Source organism: Pelecanus crispus, chromosome 3 (genome assembly GCF_030463565.1).
Source record: "Pelecanus crispus isolate bPelCri1 chromosome 3, bPelCri1.pri, whole genome shotgun sequence".
NCBI lineage: Eukaryota > Metazoa > Chordata > Aves > Pelecaniformes > Pelecanidae > Pelecanus > Pelecanus crispus.
In genome coordinates this window covers 94711369-94728292 of record NC_134645.1, presented here as the reverse complement: position 1 = coordinate 94728292, position 16924 = coordinate 94711369, and the positions used below count along the sequence as shown (strand labels likewise).

Below are 16924 nucleotides of genomic sequence, written 5' to 3'. Positions count from 1 at the left end.
TTTGATTACTGTAAGTGCTCTTGCTTTAAACAACATGTTGTTTCAGCCTTAACTGTACTGTTCCTGGTGCTCCTTGATTATCTGTAAAGATAGCACATGATGATGCTCCTGTCTAACTTTTAGAAACTTTATTTTTTAAAGAAATCTAAGTTTTGCTATCATTTGAATGGCTGAGATTCTTATTGCATTATTAACATATTTTTGGGGAATGACTTTTAACTTATTTTAGAAACCCATTTTTAGTGTGTTTCAGAAATAACCTAAACTCTATTAAAGTATTTATCTAATGTATGGAGTTTGGCTATTGTATGAAGTCACCTCATGACATAGAAATAGGGGTGACGTGAGACCACTTTACATTGTGGTCTTTCTGGGAAACGTTATAAACAACTTGGATTTATAGCAAGTATTTCAAGGCTGATAAAATTTAGAAGGTTACTACTAATGACTTAGCACCAACACCATGGAATATGGAATATGTGTACTAATCTTTTACAGTTACTTGCCACTTCTGTGTTTCATCGGAAATCTGGTTCCCTAGATGGCTTTCTGATTTCTGATCCTGCTGAAGAAATTAGGTGAAAATGTCTAGTAATACTGCAAGAGTTGGATTTAGGATTATATACATACCTATCTGTGGTAGGACAGAAAAAGACTTAATTTGCAAAAAAAATGGTGATTTTTCAACTTCAGTGTCCCCTCAACCTTTCCCATTGACTTGCATTAGGAACAGTTTGGGTTTCAGGTCATACTTTCCCTCTTTGTGCTTCATTCAAGCTTCCAGACAAAATACTGGTTGTAGTAGGTCAGTCCTTTGGCTGAATTGCACTCAACTTCTGCTTAGCGTGGGATACTGCTTTCCAGTCATTTGAAAAGAAAACTGAACGAGCACATGATGGAACACTCTTAGGCTGTGCTATTTGCAACCTGCCCTGCAATATTCCACCAATTCAAAGTCCTATTCCCTCTGCAAAAGGAACTATGAGATAGAGCATGCCTTGTCCCTTTATGCCTCTGGCTTCAGTCATTACACTGGATTATGGGTTGTCTGTTGTCACAGACGACAGACTTCTAATTTGAAGTATTGCAATAAGTTTAGCTTTATAAACCTGCTCAGTGTCCCAGTATGTTGTAGAACAAATGATGAATATGATCTTTTTCTGTGTGTTGGTGAAGGAAGCAGCGGTATCTCTGATACTGTTATAGTAGCATCCTAAAATTTTGAAGAAATTTGCCATGTTACTACACTGAAGTGAATATGAATCCTGAAGGTTACATTAATGCCTTTTAATGCCCGATTCCAATAAGTCAACTGTGTTCATTTATTCTGATATAGAAAATGAGGTAAAATTCTTCTAGAAACTGTGGAATAAATCTGCCAGAAACTGTTTCAAGTACTAAATATCAAGTCTCTTTGATAATCTGATTTTTTCAGAAAAAGTCCAGCATCAGAAGCTGAAGATACCAGAGCCAAGGAGTCTGGAAAGTCAACAACAACAATCTAGTTCTGGTAAAAGCTTTAGAAATCAGTTGGATCAGATTAAACTAAACGGTGTTAATGCCAGCAAAAAATGGCCAAGTCAAGAAATGACACAGAAAAGCTGCTATAGAGAGGTAAAGTAACAGGGATATGTAGTGGTTTTCTAGCTGCAGCAGCTTTCACATGTTGAAAAAATGATTTCTGCGTTCTTAATCGTGGCTCCTTGTGTGAAATAATACCATGCTTTGCCCCCTGTAGGGAAAACAATCGAGCCTTGAACAATCTGGTCATCCTGTTTCAAGAGGTTTGTCACCACCAGATGCTGTTTCTAAGAAAAGTGATCCATCACATGTTTGTGGAACACCAAGCACCACATGTAATGACTATATGGACTGGTAAGCCACTTCTTTGAGCTGCACCTCATGAATGGTAGTCGATCTCTGAAAAGACTTCAGCAGTTTTTAACAGGGTTTCTTAAGCTTTTCTGTTCAGATAGGAAACAAGACTTCAGAGTGCTTCCAACACTTGATGTCAAGCACCTGACTTGAAGATTCAGACTGCATTTGGGGAACTCTGTCTTCCCTGTCAGCTTTTCACCATTTGGAAGTACACCATCAAATCAATAAGTCCTTGTTACAGCATTTACCTCTTTCTCTGATCCCTGCTACACAACACTTGCTTTTGGATGCCTTGGGTTTTTGTGTCTGACAGGCTTTTTAGATTCATAACTGTACATCAGTCTGGTTCCCATGATGCAAATGTATGCATTTTTTTTTAAAAAAAAAGTGTAAGGAATCTAGAGGTTTGCAGAAACGAGCACTGAAGTTAAGAAATGCTATAGCATTTGTCTATCCATGCAGTCTTAAATTAGGCATAAACCTCTGTGCATATGTTGATAAACTTTTCTAATTATATGATTACTTACTGTCTTCATAAGTCTCTTGGATGAATTGTATAGATCAAGGCTGTATGATGAGTAAGCACTATTCCTGTTGGTAGGACCTGTGTCTCTGTAGCTGTAGAGTTTAAAAGATATGTAGTGAATGAAGCACATCATCTCATGATGGAACTTGATAAAAATGGTCCTTGAATAGATTCTGTTCTTGCTTCTTTCAAACTTGTGTAATATGGAAACTTTAAAAAATTAAATTCTTATTACACACAGTATGTACAGCACATAGTAAATATGCATAATAGTTGAGTGCTTTTGTGTTCAGTGAGAACTGTGCTTTTGACTGGTTTTGACCTTTTTCAAACATTTGTCATTTTATTCTCTAGAAAAAAGTCCTAAGTATATAAATCCTTTTCCAGTTCTGATCTTAGCATCAATTTCTGTAAATACTGTGAGGGAAAAAAGTATATTTGGTAATGTAACTAAATATATGGTAGATACATCAAGGGAACAAATCAAAAAACATAAAGGATTTCTTGTAATCTTAGTTTTCTTAAATACATGATCTTTCCACTCATATACAGTGTAGCTAAAGCTCTCAAAAGAACCTCTCCTGATTGCCTTGAAGTTGTCTCCCTCCATATGCTCACTTTAAAAAAAAAAAAAAAAGTCTCCATCTAAAAAGGTTTTGAATAAAGAACAATAAGCTAAAGATAACTAACTGTGGCTCAGACTATCTTGCTGTCTTATGGTCAGCTCTTCTAATGAAATGGTGCTTTCATTTTCCAGTTTGTGGGGAGTGCCAGCTAGTATCTGAAGATGGGGATTTAGTTACTGTTTTAAGAAATATTTCCGAAGTATGTTATAGCTTAGAAGTCCTTTAGAAGTACACTTGAGAAGTTGAAGTGATCTTAATGCTAATTATTGAATGTAGCAGAGGCTCAGGCTTTTGCTAGTCAATAGGGTTTAACTTTCAAGAAGCACTGAAGTTTTCAACTTTGTTAGAATAATCTTAAAAATACAACTAAATGCACATATTGTTCATAATTTCCTTCAGTTTCAGAACACCAGTTGTAAAGAACAACTTTCTACCCGGATGTCAAATTTCTACTCCCTACAGCCAGCTTCCATATTTCCTACCGCATACTCCAGCAACTCCATTTCAAAATCAAGTTGGTTTGCAGGTAACAATTTTAGGCTGTCTCCTGTCATCTTTCAGTACATATTTTCACTGGAGACTACTTTAGGTTAAATATATGCATGTATGTATATATTTTTTGAATCTAAAGTTGCCGTTCATCTTTCTGGATGAGTAATGGAAAGTAGTCTGTATTGCTTAGTCTCAAAATACCTGTTTCTTCATATGTATGTCTGAATTTAGGTAAAATAAGTCAACTCTTGAAAAATCAGTTCAGTTGTGTCAAAATCCTGAAGGCTTTATGTCTGAAATCTAAGCCTTTTCAGATCCTACTTCATGACAGAGGCAAGAAATAGAGTCACTATTTTTGTTCTGCTATGCTTCTATAGTGGTATTACCCACTACAGTGGAGTACCCAGAAAGAGAAGCTGTGTGTGTTAGAAACCATGAGTCTGAGGGAGGTAAAAGAATGAAGAATTACATTCCTTCTCTATTTTGTTAAATTTCACAAATTTTGATGCATTTGTAGTGTCCTGAAATGATGTCAAAATGGATTACCATAGATGGGTTGCACACTCGGGTAGGAAACTTCCCAATTTTAGATAGAATTGGGGGATAGGTTTAAGTTTTCTACCAGAGGATTAGTATTTAAAATTTGTGGCTGTTCTACAGCTTGGTGTAGCAGGTACGGGCAATACAGGCTGTTTCAGCTTCACAGCACTGAAGTCTGCTAGCTGGTGGTTAGCTTCAAATAAAATAGTAGGTGATTTGAGTACAGGTCTAAGTTAGTTGCATGCTGTGACTGAAAGTCTCTTAGTCTAGTATCCAACATTATCTGTAAAGATGGAACTGTCTCTAATTATCTGAGAAGCCTTATTAAAGAACACCCTGCTCTTGATCTCCAGTGTGAAGAGCATTGGTATATTTTATAAGAGTTCAATGATGTTACATGCCCAGTGATGATCATTATACAAATACTTTTGCTATGGGGCTCTTCAGCTTTCAAGACAAACATATTTAAAGTTTAGCTTTACCACACTTTATCTTGTTCAGAAAGACCAAGATGACTTAAAGCATATTAACTTAATAAAAAGTAGAGCTCTACCATGTTCTGTTGCATGTATACCAATGTCCTGGTTTCGGCTGGGATAGAGATAATTTTCTTCCTAGTAGCAGGCATAGTGCTGTGTTTTGGATTTAGTAGGAGAAGAATGTTGATAACACACCGATGTTTTTAGTTGTTGCTGAGTACTGCTTATGCTAGTCAAGGACTTTCCAGCTTCCCATGCTCTGCCAGGTACACAAGAAACCGGGAGGGGGCACAGCCAGAATAGTTGATCCAAACTGACCAAAGGGCTATTCCATACCATATGACGTCATGCTCAGTACATAAACTGGGGGGGGTTGGCCAGGGAGCAGCGATCGCTGCTCAGGAGCTGTCTGGGTATCGGTCGGTGGGTGGTGAGCAATTGCATTGTGCATCACTTGCTTTGTATATTATTATTGTTATTATCACTATTATATTGTTATTATTATCATTACTATTTTACTTTATTTCAATTACTAAACTGTTCTTGTCTCAACCCAGGAGTGTTTCTCACTCTTACTCCTCCAATTCTCTCCCCCATCCCGTTGGGGTAGGGGGAGTGAGCGAGCGGGCGGGCGGCTGTGTGGTGCTTAGTTGCTGGCTGGGGCTAAACCACGACAACCAATAATTATTTTCTTAACTTTTTCTGTATGTACACAGGTTCCAGCTCCTATACCTTCACATGAATGTCTTGCCATCAAAGGAAGAGTTTATACAATATTAAAGCAAATAGGTAGTGGAGGCTCAAGTAAGGTAAGATGCTCTTTTGTCCTTTTAGACAGTCACTCATTTACACAGTAGTAGTTGTATTGTAAACATACATCTTGAAGTCATCTAATAAGCAGTGCCTAGTACTAACATGTACAAAGTGTTTGAGTGACCCAGAGAATCTAGAAATTTGTTTTAATGCTATGCTTAGACTTTATCCTTCCTGGATGCAGAAGAAACAGTGCACAGATTAGATTCGGTACAATGCTGTTTTATCTGAGTCTTCAGATAGCCAGCAATAATAACTGAATAAATGTCTTATGAAAATGGTGCTTCAATTATTACAGGATGTTAAGCACAGTACTGTTCATTTTAGTGGAGAAATAAAAACAGTGCATAGATAAAGGCAGGCTGTTGAATTAAAGAATAAACGGTGAACAGAAATTCTGAACAGATGGGGTCAGAACACTGAACAGAAGTTACAGAAATAGGAAAAAGTGATCACCCAACTCTCATGAGCACCCAAAAATATAACTTAAATCAGGAAAAAATGGTGTGAGCCCACTTTCTTTTGGTTTCTGCGTGAAGGCCTGAAGGCAGATTATGTATGCTCTTGAAGATAACAGTTTTTATGGTGGAGTGAGTATTAAAATTCCTAATAAAATCAGCTCTTCTGTTATTTAATCATATTTGTTTAGACTTGGCTTATATTTATGACCCTTTGTGCCTACTTTTTATTTTGGTTTCATGTTTGCATATGCAGGAACTGACAGAACCAAAGTGGTACTGAGCAATCAAGCTGTGTGTTTTCTAGTGACAGAAGAAACAGTCTGGGTGTGTCATAAGAGATGAAATTGGCTTTAAATGTTGCATATCTTACATGATTCTGTTAATCCAGAGTGTAATAAATTGAAAAGAATAACAGAATAGAATAAGAATAGAATATTTCAGTTGGAAGCGACCCACAGTGATCATCTAGTCCAACTGGCTGACCACTTCAGGGCTGGCCAAAAGTTAAAGCATGTTATTAGGGGTATTGTCCAAATGCCTATGAAACACTGGAAGGTTTGGGTCCTTGACCACCTCTTTAGGAAGCCTGGTCCAGTGTTTGACCACCCTTTCGGTAAACAAATGCTTCCCAATGTCCAGTCTAAACCTTCCCTGGTGCAGGTTTGAACCATTCCCACGCATCCTATCACTGGATACCAGGGAGAAGAGCTTGTCACCTCCCTTTCCTCTTCCCCTCCTCAGGAAGCTGTAGAGAGCAATGAGGTCACCCCTCAGCCTCCTTTTCTCCAGACTAGACAAGCCCAAAGCTTGTCCTTAGCTCCTCCTCACAGGACATTCCTTCCAGCCCTGTCACCAGCTTTGTTGCCCTCCTCTGGACACATTCAAGGACCTTAACACCCTTTTTAAATTGTGGGGCCCAGAAGTGCACACAGTATTCAAGGTGAGGCTGCACCAATGCAGAATACAGTGGGATAATCACCTTTTTTGACCAGCTGGTTATGCTGTGTTCGATGCATCCCAGGATGGGGTTTGCCCTCTTGGCTGCCAGTGCACGCTGCTGACTCACGTTGAGCCTGCTGTCAGCCAGCACCTCCAGACCCCTTTCTGCAGGGCTGCTCTCCAGCCACTCCTCTCCCAATTTATACTTGTGCCTGGTGTTACTCTGTTCCAGGTGTGGAGTCTGGCATTTGGACTTGTTAAATTTCATCCCATTAATCACTGCCCAATGCTTCAATCTAGACCCCTCTGCAAGGCATCTTGTCCCTCAAGAGTCAACAGCACCTCCCAGTTTGGTATCATCAGCAAACTTGCTAATAGTGCATTCAACTCCTGCATCCAGATCATTGATAAATATATTGAATAGGACTGGCCCTAGAATTGAACCATGAGGAACGCTGCTGGTGACCAGTCGCCAGCCAGATGTAGCCCCATTCACTACAACCCTCTGAGCTCTGCCTTCAGCCAGTTCTTCACCCAGTGCACTGTGAACATGCTCATTTCTCAGTTGGACAACTTTCCCAGAAGGAGGCTGTGAGGGGCTGTATCAAAAGACTTACTAAAAACCAGAAACACTAGATCTACTGCCTTCCCTTCATCCACTAGGCAGGTGACCTTATAGAAAGATACCAGATTGGTTAAACAGGACTTTTCCTTTGTGAGCCCATGTTGACTGTGCCTGATGATTACATTGTCCTTTAAATGCCTTTAAATAGTACCCAGTATGTTCTCCACAATTTTGCCAGGAACTGAGGTTAGACTAACAGGTCTGTAGTTTCCTGGGTCTTCCCTCATGCCCTTCTTGTAATTGGAAGAACATTGACTAGCTTTCAGTCAGCAGGGACCTCTAGGAAGAAAAACTTCCTGTGTTGGCAGCATACAATCGTAGAATGAGGTAGGATGGAAGGGGCCTCTGCATGTCACTTGGTCCAATGGTCTGCTTAAAGCAGGACCAAAATAGAGCAGGTTTCTCATGGTCTCTTGCAGTCGAGTTTTGAGTGTCACCAAGGATTTCACAGCCTCTCTGGACAGCCTGTTCCCCTGTTTGACTGCATGATGATGAAAAAACTTTCCTGATATCTAATGGGAATTTTCCTTGTTAGCTATGCCTATTGCCTCTCATACTTTGATAGTTCAAGAGGAGTCTATCTTTTTCATACCTTCCCTTTAAATAGCTGAAGACAGCAATAAGACTCCCTGTAGCCTTCTTACCTTAAGACTGAACAGTCTCGGTGCTCTCAGCCTTTTCTCATGTGCCATGTGGTCTAACCTCCAAATCATCTTGGATGTGCAGCAGCAGGTCAAATGCTTATATCTGTGGGAGGTGTTATTTTGCATTCTTTATTTTAGGAACAGTTCAGACTTGTGATCAAATACATCTAGTGAAATATAATGTGGTACCAACATGGTTTCTGATAGAGGGTTGTTTCTGTTCTAACTGGTGGCTTCTTGCTTAATTTTTCTTCATGCTGACTTGCATGAACTTTGTAAATTTAGTGTTGCTTCTTTTTGAAAAGGTACGCTTTTTCTTTGAAATTCTGGCTGTGATAAGATAAAGGACCATAGTAAATCAGTGTTAGGATTGAATGAAGTTACTAACTGATACTGTTTTGCAGGTGTTTCAAGTATTGGATGAAAAGAAGCAGCTGTATGCTGTCAAATATGTGAATCTAGAAGAAGCTGATCAACAGACTGTTGAGAGCTATAAGAATGAAATTGCTCATTTGAGTAAACTGCAGCAACATAGTGATAAGATCATCCGCCTTTATGGCTAGTGAGTAAACCCTAATTTTATTAAACCGGTATCTTTTGATATAAAGAAGTTGCCTTAAATTTTAACATGTTTTTTTTTTTTAGTGAAATTACTGATCATCATATCTACATGGTAATGGAGTGTGGAAATATTGATCTCAATAGCTGGCTCAAAAAGAAGAAAAACATTGATCCATTGGAACGAAAGAGCTATTGGAAAAATATGCTGGAAGCTGTTCACACAATCCATGAATATGGTATTCTTAAATAATTCTAGGTATTTGTATAGGTTATATGGCAGAGATAATATGAATGTGTTGAAGTTTTGGAGGTGGTACTGCTCTTAATTTTGGTGCAAGCCTAGTGATCTTCAAAGAAAAAAACTTTCAGTGAAACAAAAGACAAATGTAAATCTTGATGCAGAGGTAGACTTACTTTGCTAACTCAAAGGGATCTCCAAGGACCACTGTTGTATAATGCTTTCTATTTCCTTGCAACAGCCAGAAAATAATTTTTTCTGTTTTAGACTGTTGTATACTCCCAATACTGCTTGTTCTCCATTAGACACAAATTTCAGCTACTTACCCTCTCCAAAGAAGCTTTGACATTAATGACAGCTTTTACACAGCTCGTCTTTACTTTGACATAGGTTTCAGCTCTTTCTCATAGTTCTTCAGGCCTTCCTTTCATCTTTACCTATGTAATTTAAGTGCATGCATCTGTATTCTGTTTGGCTGTATAACATGAAGGAGAGAGCAGATTTGGATCGTTTTCCTATTTTAAGAAAAAAAAAGTTGAGACCTGCACACATAGAGAGCATCACCTCTTCACAGCACATGAACACTAGAACATTGAATAATATAGCAAAATCTACTAAAACACTGGCTACATACTATGTGATGTGTACTTGAAACAATCAATTTTGCAAAATATAAAGATGGATTGGTTGATTATATGGATAATAACCCAAATTCATAATAAATCATGTAAGTAGGGCTTGTGAGAGGTCAGTCATATGTAATCCTCAGTGAATGGTACCTTTGAGATTAGGAAGCAGAAAACATCAGACTGAGCAATAGAATTCTTCTAAGTACCTGCTTAGCTAATTATTTAAGAGAAAGCTACAGGAGTGGACAGGCCATTGAAATGATCCAGAACAGCAGTTCAGTATGGCAGTGTGCACATACAGCTAGAGGGCCTATCCCTAACTGAGAGAAACTATCCAACTCAAGTCTCTTGGAGCTATTTTGGGGTGCCCGCAGATTTGAATAAGTAATAATTCAAACTATAAACTCATGCAAGTCTTAATTGTTTAAAAAGAAATGGAAGCACTTTTATGAAATCTGCAAAGAATAATTTGGTTTTGGCCAGGTAAAGCTGATCTGTACCTTCCCTCTCTTCAAGGGTTACGGGAATTGAGCAATAAAAAAAAAAAACAAACCACAATAAATGGTACTTCAGTAGTAACTTGGATTGACTAAACCTGGATTGACTTTACACTCTATTTCACAGGCATTATTCACAGTGATCTGAAACCAGCAAACTTTCTGATAGTTGATGGAATGTTAAAACTAATTGACTTTGGCATTGCAAACCAAATGCAGCCAGATGTGACAAGCATCGTTAAAGATTCTCAGGTGAAATACTTCTGGAAAATTGATGTACACTTTTCTGTAAAGTGCTATAGTACTTGCTGATTGTGTTGATTAATGTAGTAACTTCAATGAATACTGAAATTTTATGCTGAATGTTTTTGTATGTATATATAAATACTCATATATATGAATTTTTAGATGTTTTTATTGAATGGAAGAACAATGGCCTTCAGCCTTAATAGAAACAAATTTTCAAGATGCTTTTCAGTGCTTTGTGACAAAAATCTAACTTTTTATCAAGTGAGTTAAATTAAGTACATGTTTCACTTAAAGGACTATTTTTACATTTTTATGGCTAGGTTGGCACAATGAATTATATGCCACCTGAAGCAATAAAAGATATGTCTTCCTATGGAGAAAATGGGAAATCTCGATCTAAGGTAACATTCTCTATTCCCTTCATGTTCAGAAGAAAGTAATTCAGGCATGTACCTTAAGACTTAATTTTCTCAAAATCTTCTACTGAAACTAGAACAAAAGGAAGTCCTTTGTGCCACAATGATAGTGGGCAGAGATTGAAGGTTAAGTTTATTCTTCTCAACTACCTAAAAGCATTTCGCAGATGGTGTTTAGGAAAATGTAAGTGCCGAATTAATAAGTGAAATTGAAAGCAAAACTGATGCACAGGCTTGGGTGTTGAAGGAGCTGATGATAATGTAATGATAATATCTAAACTAATAATAAACGTAAAAATATTTTAAAATCCATTTCTATGGATCAATATAAAACAGTCTTCTGCTATGTTATCAGTGTGAATGGCATTGAACAGCAATGTAGAGTACAGTGAAATACATGCAGCCTTTCACATATCAGGCTGTACTGATGACTAATGTTACAAAAGTCTTTTGAGCATGTTAAGGGTCCACCATGCTGTGCATCTCTGACAAGTCCTTCTTTGCACTGAAATCACTCTAGGCTAGAGCTTTCAGAGGGTGTTTCTGGGACAATATTCCATGGGGTCAAGTGAGACAATTCTTCCTTAGTCACTTCTTGATTGCCTGTTGTGCTGCTTATGCCCTTCTGTTTTAGCTTTGTTCTGTCAAAAATTGGTGGAGCTCTTATGGTACTGGTAGCTGCTATGCAGCTACATTTTAGCATTCTGCATAAGTTACTCTGGCTTAGAAATCTTTTTCTGAAAGGAAGAAAATTTGCTTTCTGATATAAACCATTGTTAGTATGGTTGCTTAAACAACAAGATATGGTGATCCTTGTGTCACTGTCATATTTTTGAGTTCTTTGAAGTGAGAGGCAGGTTGTGCAAGAAATGAGTGATACCTGATAAGGTACTTTAAAAGGCGGTGCAATGAAATCTAGTAATTTAGGGAACACATGGGTGAGTTCTGCGTATCCTATTAATTTTTCTATGCTACAGAGTACTGTGTGTTGTAGAACTACTTATAACTCCACCAGGGCAACAAAACGTGAATGGTGAGGAAAGTACTGAAGGGAAAGCAATTTCACATTGGCAGTCAAACTTCAGTTAAGGGGTACATAGTTTTGTGGAAAGGTATTTTAAAAAAAAAAAAAATCCATATTCATATCTGTGCATATACACACTAAAAGGTTGTGACTTTTTAACAGTTGAAGGGAAGTATTACTATGCAGTGAAACACAATCTTGTCTTTCTAAACACAGAATAGAATGTTTTATAGATGGATTTCTTTTGTTAAGGATGATACTTTTTACCCTTAAAAGTTTTACCTTCGCATGTTGAAAAATTGCATGCAAAGTGCAGACTTGTTCTGGAGCTCAGCTTATCTAAGCAAAAACCTGACCATTATGCTGGGAGTCAGGCTCTCCGTGTGCCTCTTCCCTCACCTCCTTCCTCTCTCTCACTCCCCCAACCTTATGTGCTTTTCTTAAAGTCCTTCAGCTTCAACAGGAAAAGTGGAAACTCCTCCCGTAAGGAACAGCCCAGGTGTGGTGTTTGAAATCTAGATTTGAATCCTTTAAACCCAAGGGAACTGGACTGTGTCTTCCCACTTTGGGCACATAGCTGTGATGATGTCTCACTGGTTTCTGGATTGAATTAATTTAGTATGCTTTTATTTGTATTTACTCATAAATCTGAAATTAGAAACCTGCTGTTCAACTTAAGGACTACCTTTAATGTTATTTTAAGTTAGTTGTTCAAGTAAGTTGATTTTCAAAGATAATTAATAAAAATAGCTTTCTTATGGAATATTACTGAATGAAGCCACATCACTGTCTTAGTAGGTAATGGCATGCTGTCTTGGTGATTTTGTGTGATAGTTACTAAGATCTGTTATCCAATATAAAATAGATATAGTGTTAAGTGAAATGACTGTATAATTATATGATAAATTGACTGAAGGGATAGTTCCTTTAGTGAGGAGTAATGTCAATTTTTTTTGTTCTTATATTAGATAAGTCCCAAAAGTGATGTCTGGTCATTGGGATGCATTTTGTACTGTATGACATATGGAAGGACTCCATTTCAACATATAACAAACCAAATTAATAAACTGCATGCTATCGTTGATGCTAGTTATGAAATAGAATTTCCAGATATTGCCGAGAAGGATCTTCAAGATGTGCTAAAGGTAACTGTGCCTTAAGATTAATTTTGAGTCAAATAGTGGTAATTTCTTTACTTAAAGGATACTTTCTTAAACTGAATGAATTGTGCTTGAGAAGCTTTTTCCACAAATAAATGCTCACTGCTACTTGTAGTAACAGGCCTTATTCCAGAAGAAGACTTAATGAAGCTAGAGCTGCTTCATGTAGTTTCCATAGTAAAAGTCTTTTTCAGCTCAGTAGCAAATAAACAAGTAAATACTTAAAGCAGTCTGGGTTAACTCCTTTGGCTGAACAGCCCAAAGTGAATACAGTAGCCTTTGTGCTCACCATCCCTTTCCCTCACACTGCATATTTGCCTGCTTTTGAAACTTGGCCTGTGCTTTTAGTCGAGCCCCAGTTGTGTTGCTCAGCAGGTAACAAACTGAAATCCAGAAACACTTAATCCCCTTAACTTTCAAACCTCAGTGTCATTTTGTGTCATTCAGAATAAAAGGATATTGTAGGTTCTGTTCTTCACCTTTTCTGACATTGTTGCTCTCAACCAACAGGATGCCAAACTTTAATCTGAAGATAATTGCTCATGAAGGCAATTAGGTTAATTTGTTATTGTATTTTGAGTTGAGTCTTTCTGAGTATGTAGTTTGGCAGTAAGAAGTTGTGACATGCATCTACAGGGTCTTTTAAATATCTTCACTGTTAATTCTTAGGAAATTTCTTAATGTATAGGCAAAGCATTCTTCCTCTTCTTTTTTCATTTGCAGCGCTGTTTAATAAGAAATCCTAAACAAAGAATATCTGTTTCGGAGTTGCTGATACATCCCTACGTTCAAATTCAAAGTAATTGTCAAACAGGTACATTTATTTTAAAATACATTTTTATTAAATAGTATTTATAATTCTGTTTAAGAAAACAAAATCCTTTGCTCTTATATGTGCTTTCCGCTTGCCGGTGTAACAATCTATTTTGTTTAGTGCCTATGTATATCTCGGAAAAGATTTCTGTATTTTAATTCTTAAACTCTTCACTTCAGAACTGACTTTCTGTATACATCTTACAAACTGCACTGGTAATTTGCACATAGTTGTATACAACTTTAGCATAATTATAAATTAACTGCAGGTGTTCCAAGTGCAAAAGGAACAACAGAGGAAATGAAACGTATCCTTGGCCAGCTAGTTGGCTTGAATTCTCCCAACTCTATTTCTAGAGCTGCTAGGGTGAGTAAATTTTCTTTTCCATTTTGTATGGTAGTACATGTTCATGCAAACAAAGGTTAGAATGTTGAGTAGTGAAAGCTGAAAGGATACATATATCAAAGCTTTAACCACAGCTAGAAAAACATTACATGTTCTAGTGCTTTTGTTTGCAAGCATGCAGAATCTCCACATTCTTCTGAATGGGAAGGGTTCAAAGGATGATGGTAATCTTGATTTTAGCTTTTTCTTTCCTTTCCACCTCCCAGTATTATCTGTATTGCTTTATTTCCAAATCTCCCACTGCCCCAGCATCTCCTCTCTAAAACAGTCCTTACTGTGCTGCTTTGCTTTTAAGCTGCCCAAAAACTGTAGTGGGTCTTCTAATTTAAGAGCCATCGTTATGGAGAAATGATCTAAATCAATCTGTCAAGTGTGCAAGCTTTTGGACTGCAACTGTTCTTACTTCCTGGAAGTTGCTGAACTGTTAATGCATTGCTTTGTGTAAATTAGTCCCTGTATGTTGAGGTATTATGATTCCAGCCTCTTGGTTTACTACCTGAAAGAGAAGCTTGGTAACTTTTCACCAACTCAGTTCTTTCCATCTGTCTCTCAGAAGAGGTGATGGTGGTCAAATATGTAATAAGTTGAGATGGAACGCAAAGCTGCTTTCATGGGGAGGAAAGCAAATTCAGTATGCATAAAGTAAATCTAAAGAAGTTTATTTACACTTATAGTGCTAGTCATACCTGATTTTTTTTCTTTTTTTTAAATGTGAGGGTGAACAAGAGATTATCCTTTTAACAATACTGTGATGTGGCTATGTTTGTGGCCACTGATTTTCTGATCTCATATAAAGCTTGCTCACCCTGAATATGCAGATACCTCTGTTCCACACTGGTGTTTCCGCATCAGAGACAATTAATGGAGTAAACTTGGTTTTAAGTCTTGGTAATTAACTTGTTCTCTGCCAACTTCATGCTGCTAAGTCAGTGTATGTGTTTTCTTTTAGGCACCACATTCCGTTACAACTGGTACAACTATGCTGTCTTAAGTGTATCTTTAGTTTCTGATTTGAGATAGAAATTTTAGTATGGAGTTTGGAATATTTCAGTATGTGATGACTTATTTCAAGTGGTAATGTTTGTTATAAAGATATAGTTTGAATTCATGTGCGATACAACTGCGTTCACCTGAATACCTCTGTTTTTATTAACTTTCAGACTTTATATGAACAGTGCAACAGTGGTAAAAGTCTTGATGTATCAGCATTTGCAAAACTTGGGAGTCAAAAATCATGGACAACAAAATGATGTGCTACTGTTCAGGATGCAACAGAGATGTCTGGTCTGTTCAAAAAATATTTTGTGCTGCTAGCTTTTAAAATGACACTCAGCATAAAGTTCACATTTTTAAATGTTCTTTGTGTCTTCTGATAATGCTGGCAGATCATTAAAAAGAATTTAATTGACTGCTTTTCACTGTGGGCTGTTTCACTCTTTGCATGCCGCTTGGATTGAACAATGAAAATTGCTAATTGATTATGGTCTTTATTACTTACAAAGACCTCCAGTGTTTAGAGTACAAAATCCTGTATGAGAATCTTCAAGTTCTTTTATCCCCCTGAAGCGAAAACAAAAAAAGTTCCTGAAATGCCAATTGGTGTACGTGAAAAACATGCAAATATCTCTTGAAATATCTCCTATGACATGACCATAGTGTTATGCTGTTCTGTCCTTTGCCAACAAATTCCTCTTGTGTCCAGTTTTGATCACTTTATATAAATGATCGTTACAATACTGGTAGATACATGTAAATGCCACCCAGTTTTTGAGCTGTTCCTGTGATTAAGTGACACGGTGGAAGCATCAGTACTGTTCTGAAGAGTTATGTGAATAAAATGGTTTTTGTTCTATTAAAAATGCTACTATAAATCCGATATGCTTTTCAAATTTCAAAATAATAGAAAACTTCTCAAGATTCATGATGGTCAGAAATTACTAACTTGGATTTTTAAAAGCATTGATACTAAGCACTCTTTAAAATGCACTGAATGTAACAGGACTGATTTTTTACATGATCGTTAGTGGATTAATCAGGTTTTGTTTTAACTGAGTTACATTTCTGGTGCAAGTGTATGAATTTTAATTTACTCAAATCATTGAAAGACATTAAAATAATATCTAATGGTTTTAAAATGGGGGAAAAAAATCTTGCATTCAGTTTCATGACAGCTGCCATGCTGTCCTTGGATACCTTCTAAAACGTGGAGCTTGTCAGCTCTCTATCTTGATTAAGCATTTTGAATTAGTCTGTTTTGCCTTTCCTTCATAATAGCCCTGCATATAAAGATCCCAACCTCATTATTATAGTGTCGCTTTCTTTGTTTATCTGCATGAATTAAGAGTATGCCATACTCCTTGATCAGTGATGGAAAAAGTTGAAGGTCAGCACTAGGGAAGCTTTCCTGAGCAATTTCTGCATGTGAGATTACTGAGTTCATGTTTTCTTATCTTCAGAAGAGCACTGAAATATTTTAAAGTCTTTGTGATAGCTTTTGTATTTCATGTTTAAGTTTGGATAATTCATATTGGGAAAAGATGTCATAATGTAATGCTTCACAAAAGGCCTAAGTTGAGGGAGGTTTGTCTTTCATTGTAAGCATGTATTTAAATATTCACTTTCCCCCCTTCTGAGTATTTTTTCCTTCAGATTGCCTGGAGTCATAGGATATAGTTGTTTTCTTTTTGATCTGGAATGTTAGGGCTCACTGATATCTTACTACCAGTTGATTTCTGTAGCTTTCACTTCCATGACTCTTGAAAGATTTAGAGGATCAAAAATCTGAGTGGCATGGTGCTACTGGTTACCTGTCAACCTGAGCAGTAGTAGCTTTATTGGTATCACTCATAGCAGTATCATAATGTCTTGATCTGAATTTAATAGCAAAGAAAAGAGATAGCAAGTTGTA

General features: G+C 37.2%; 1 protein-coding gene across 1 annotated transcript in view; it reads left to right on the top strand.

Moving 5' to 3' along the window:
- Positions 1–15266, top strand: part of TTK (TTK protein kinase) — a 34010-nt gene extending 18744 nt beyond the window's left edge. The window contains exons 10-21 of the mRNA XM_075707974.1: positions 1436–1614; positions 1739–1875; positions 3430–3556; positions 5258–5350; positions 8428–8585; positions 8669–8820; positions 10076–10200; positions 10518–10598; positions 12606–12782; positions 13521–13611; positions 13880–13977; positions 15177–15266. Of these exons, the coding sequence (XP_075564089.1) occupies positions 1436–1614; positions 1739–1875; positions 3430–3556; positions 5258–5350; positions 8428–8585; positions 8669–8820; positions 10076–10200; positions 10518–10598; positions 12606–12782; positions 13521–13611; positions 13880–13977; positions 15177–15266 (1508 nt within the window). The remainder of the gene's footprint in view (positions 1–1435; positions 1615–1738; positions 1876–3429; positions 3557–5257; positions 5351–8427; positions 8586–8668; positions 8821–10075; positions 10201–10517; positions 10599–12605; positions 12783–13520; positions 13612–13879; positions 13978–15176) is intronic.
- The last annotated feature ends 1658 nt before the right edge of the window (positions 15267–16924 follow it).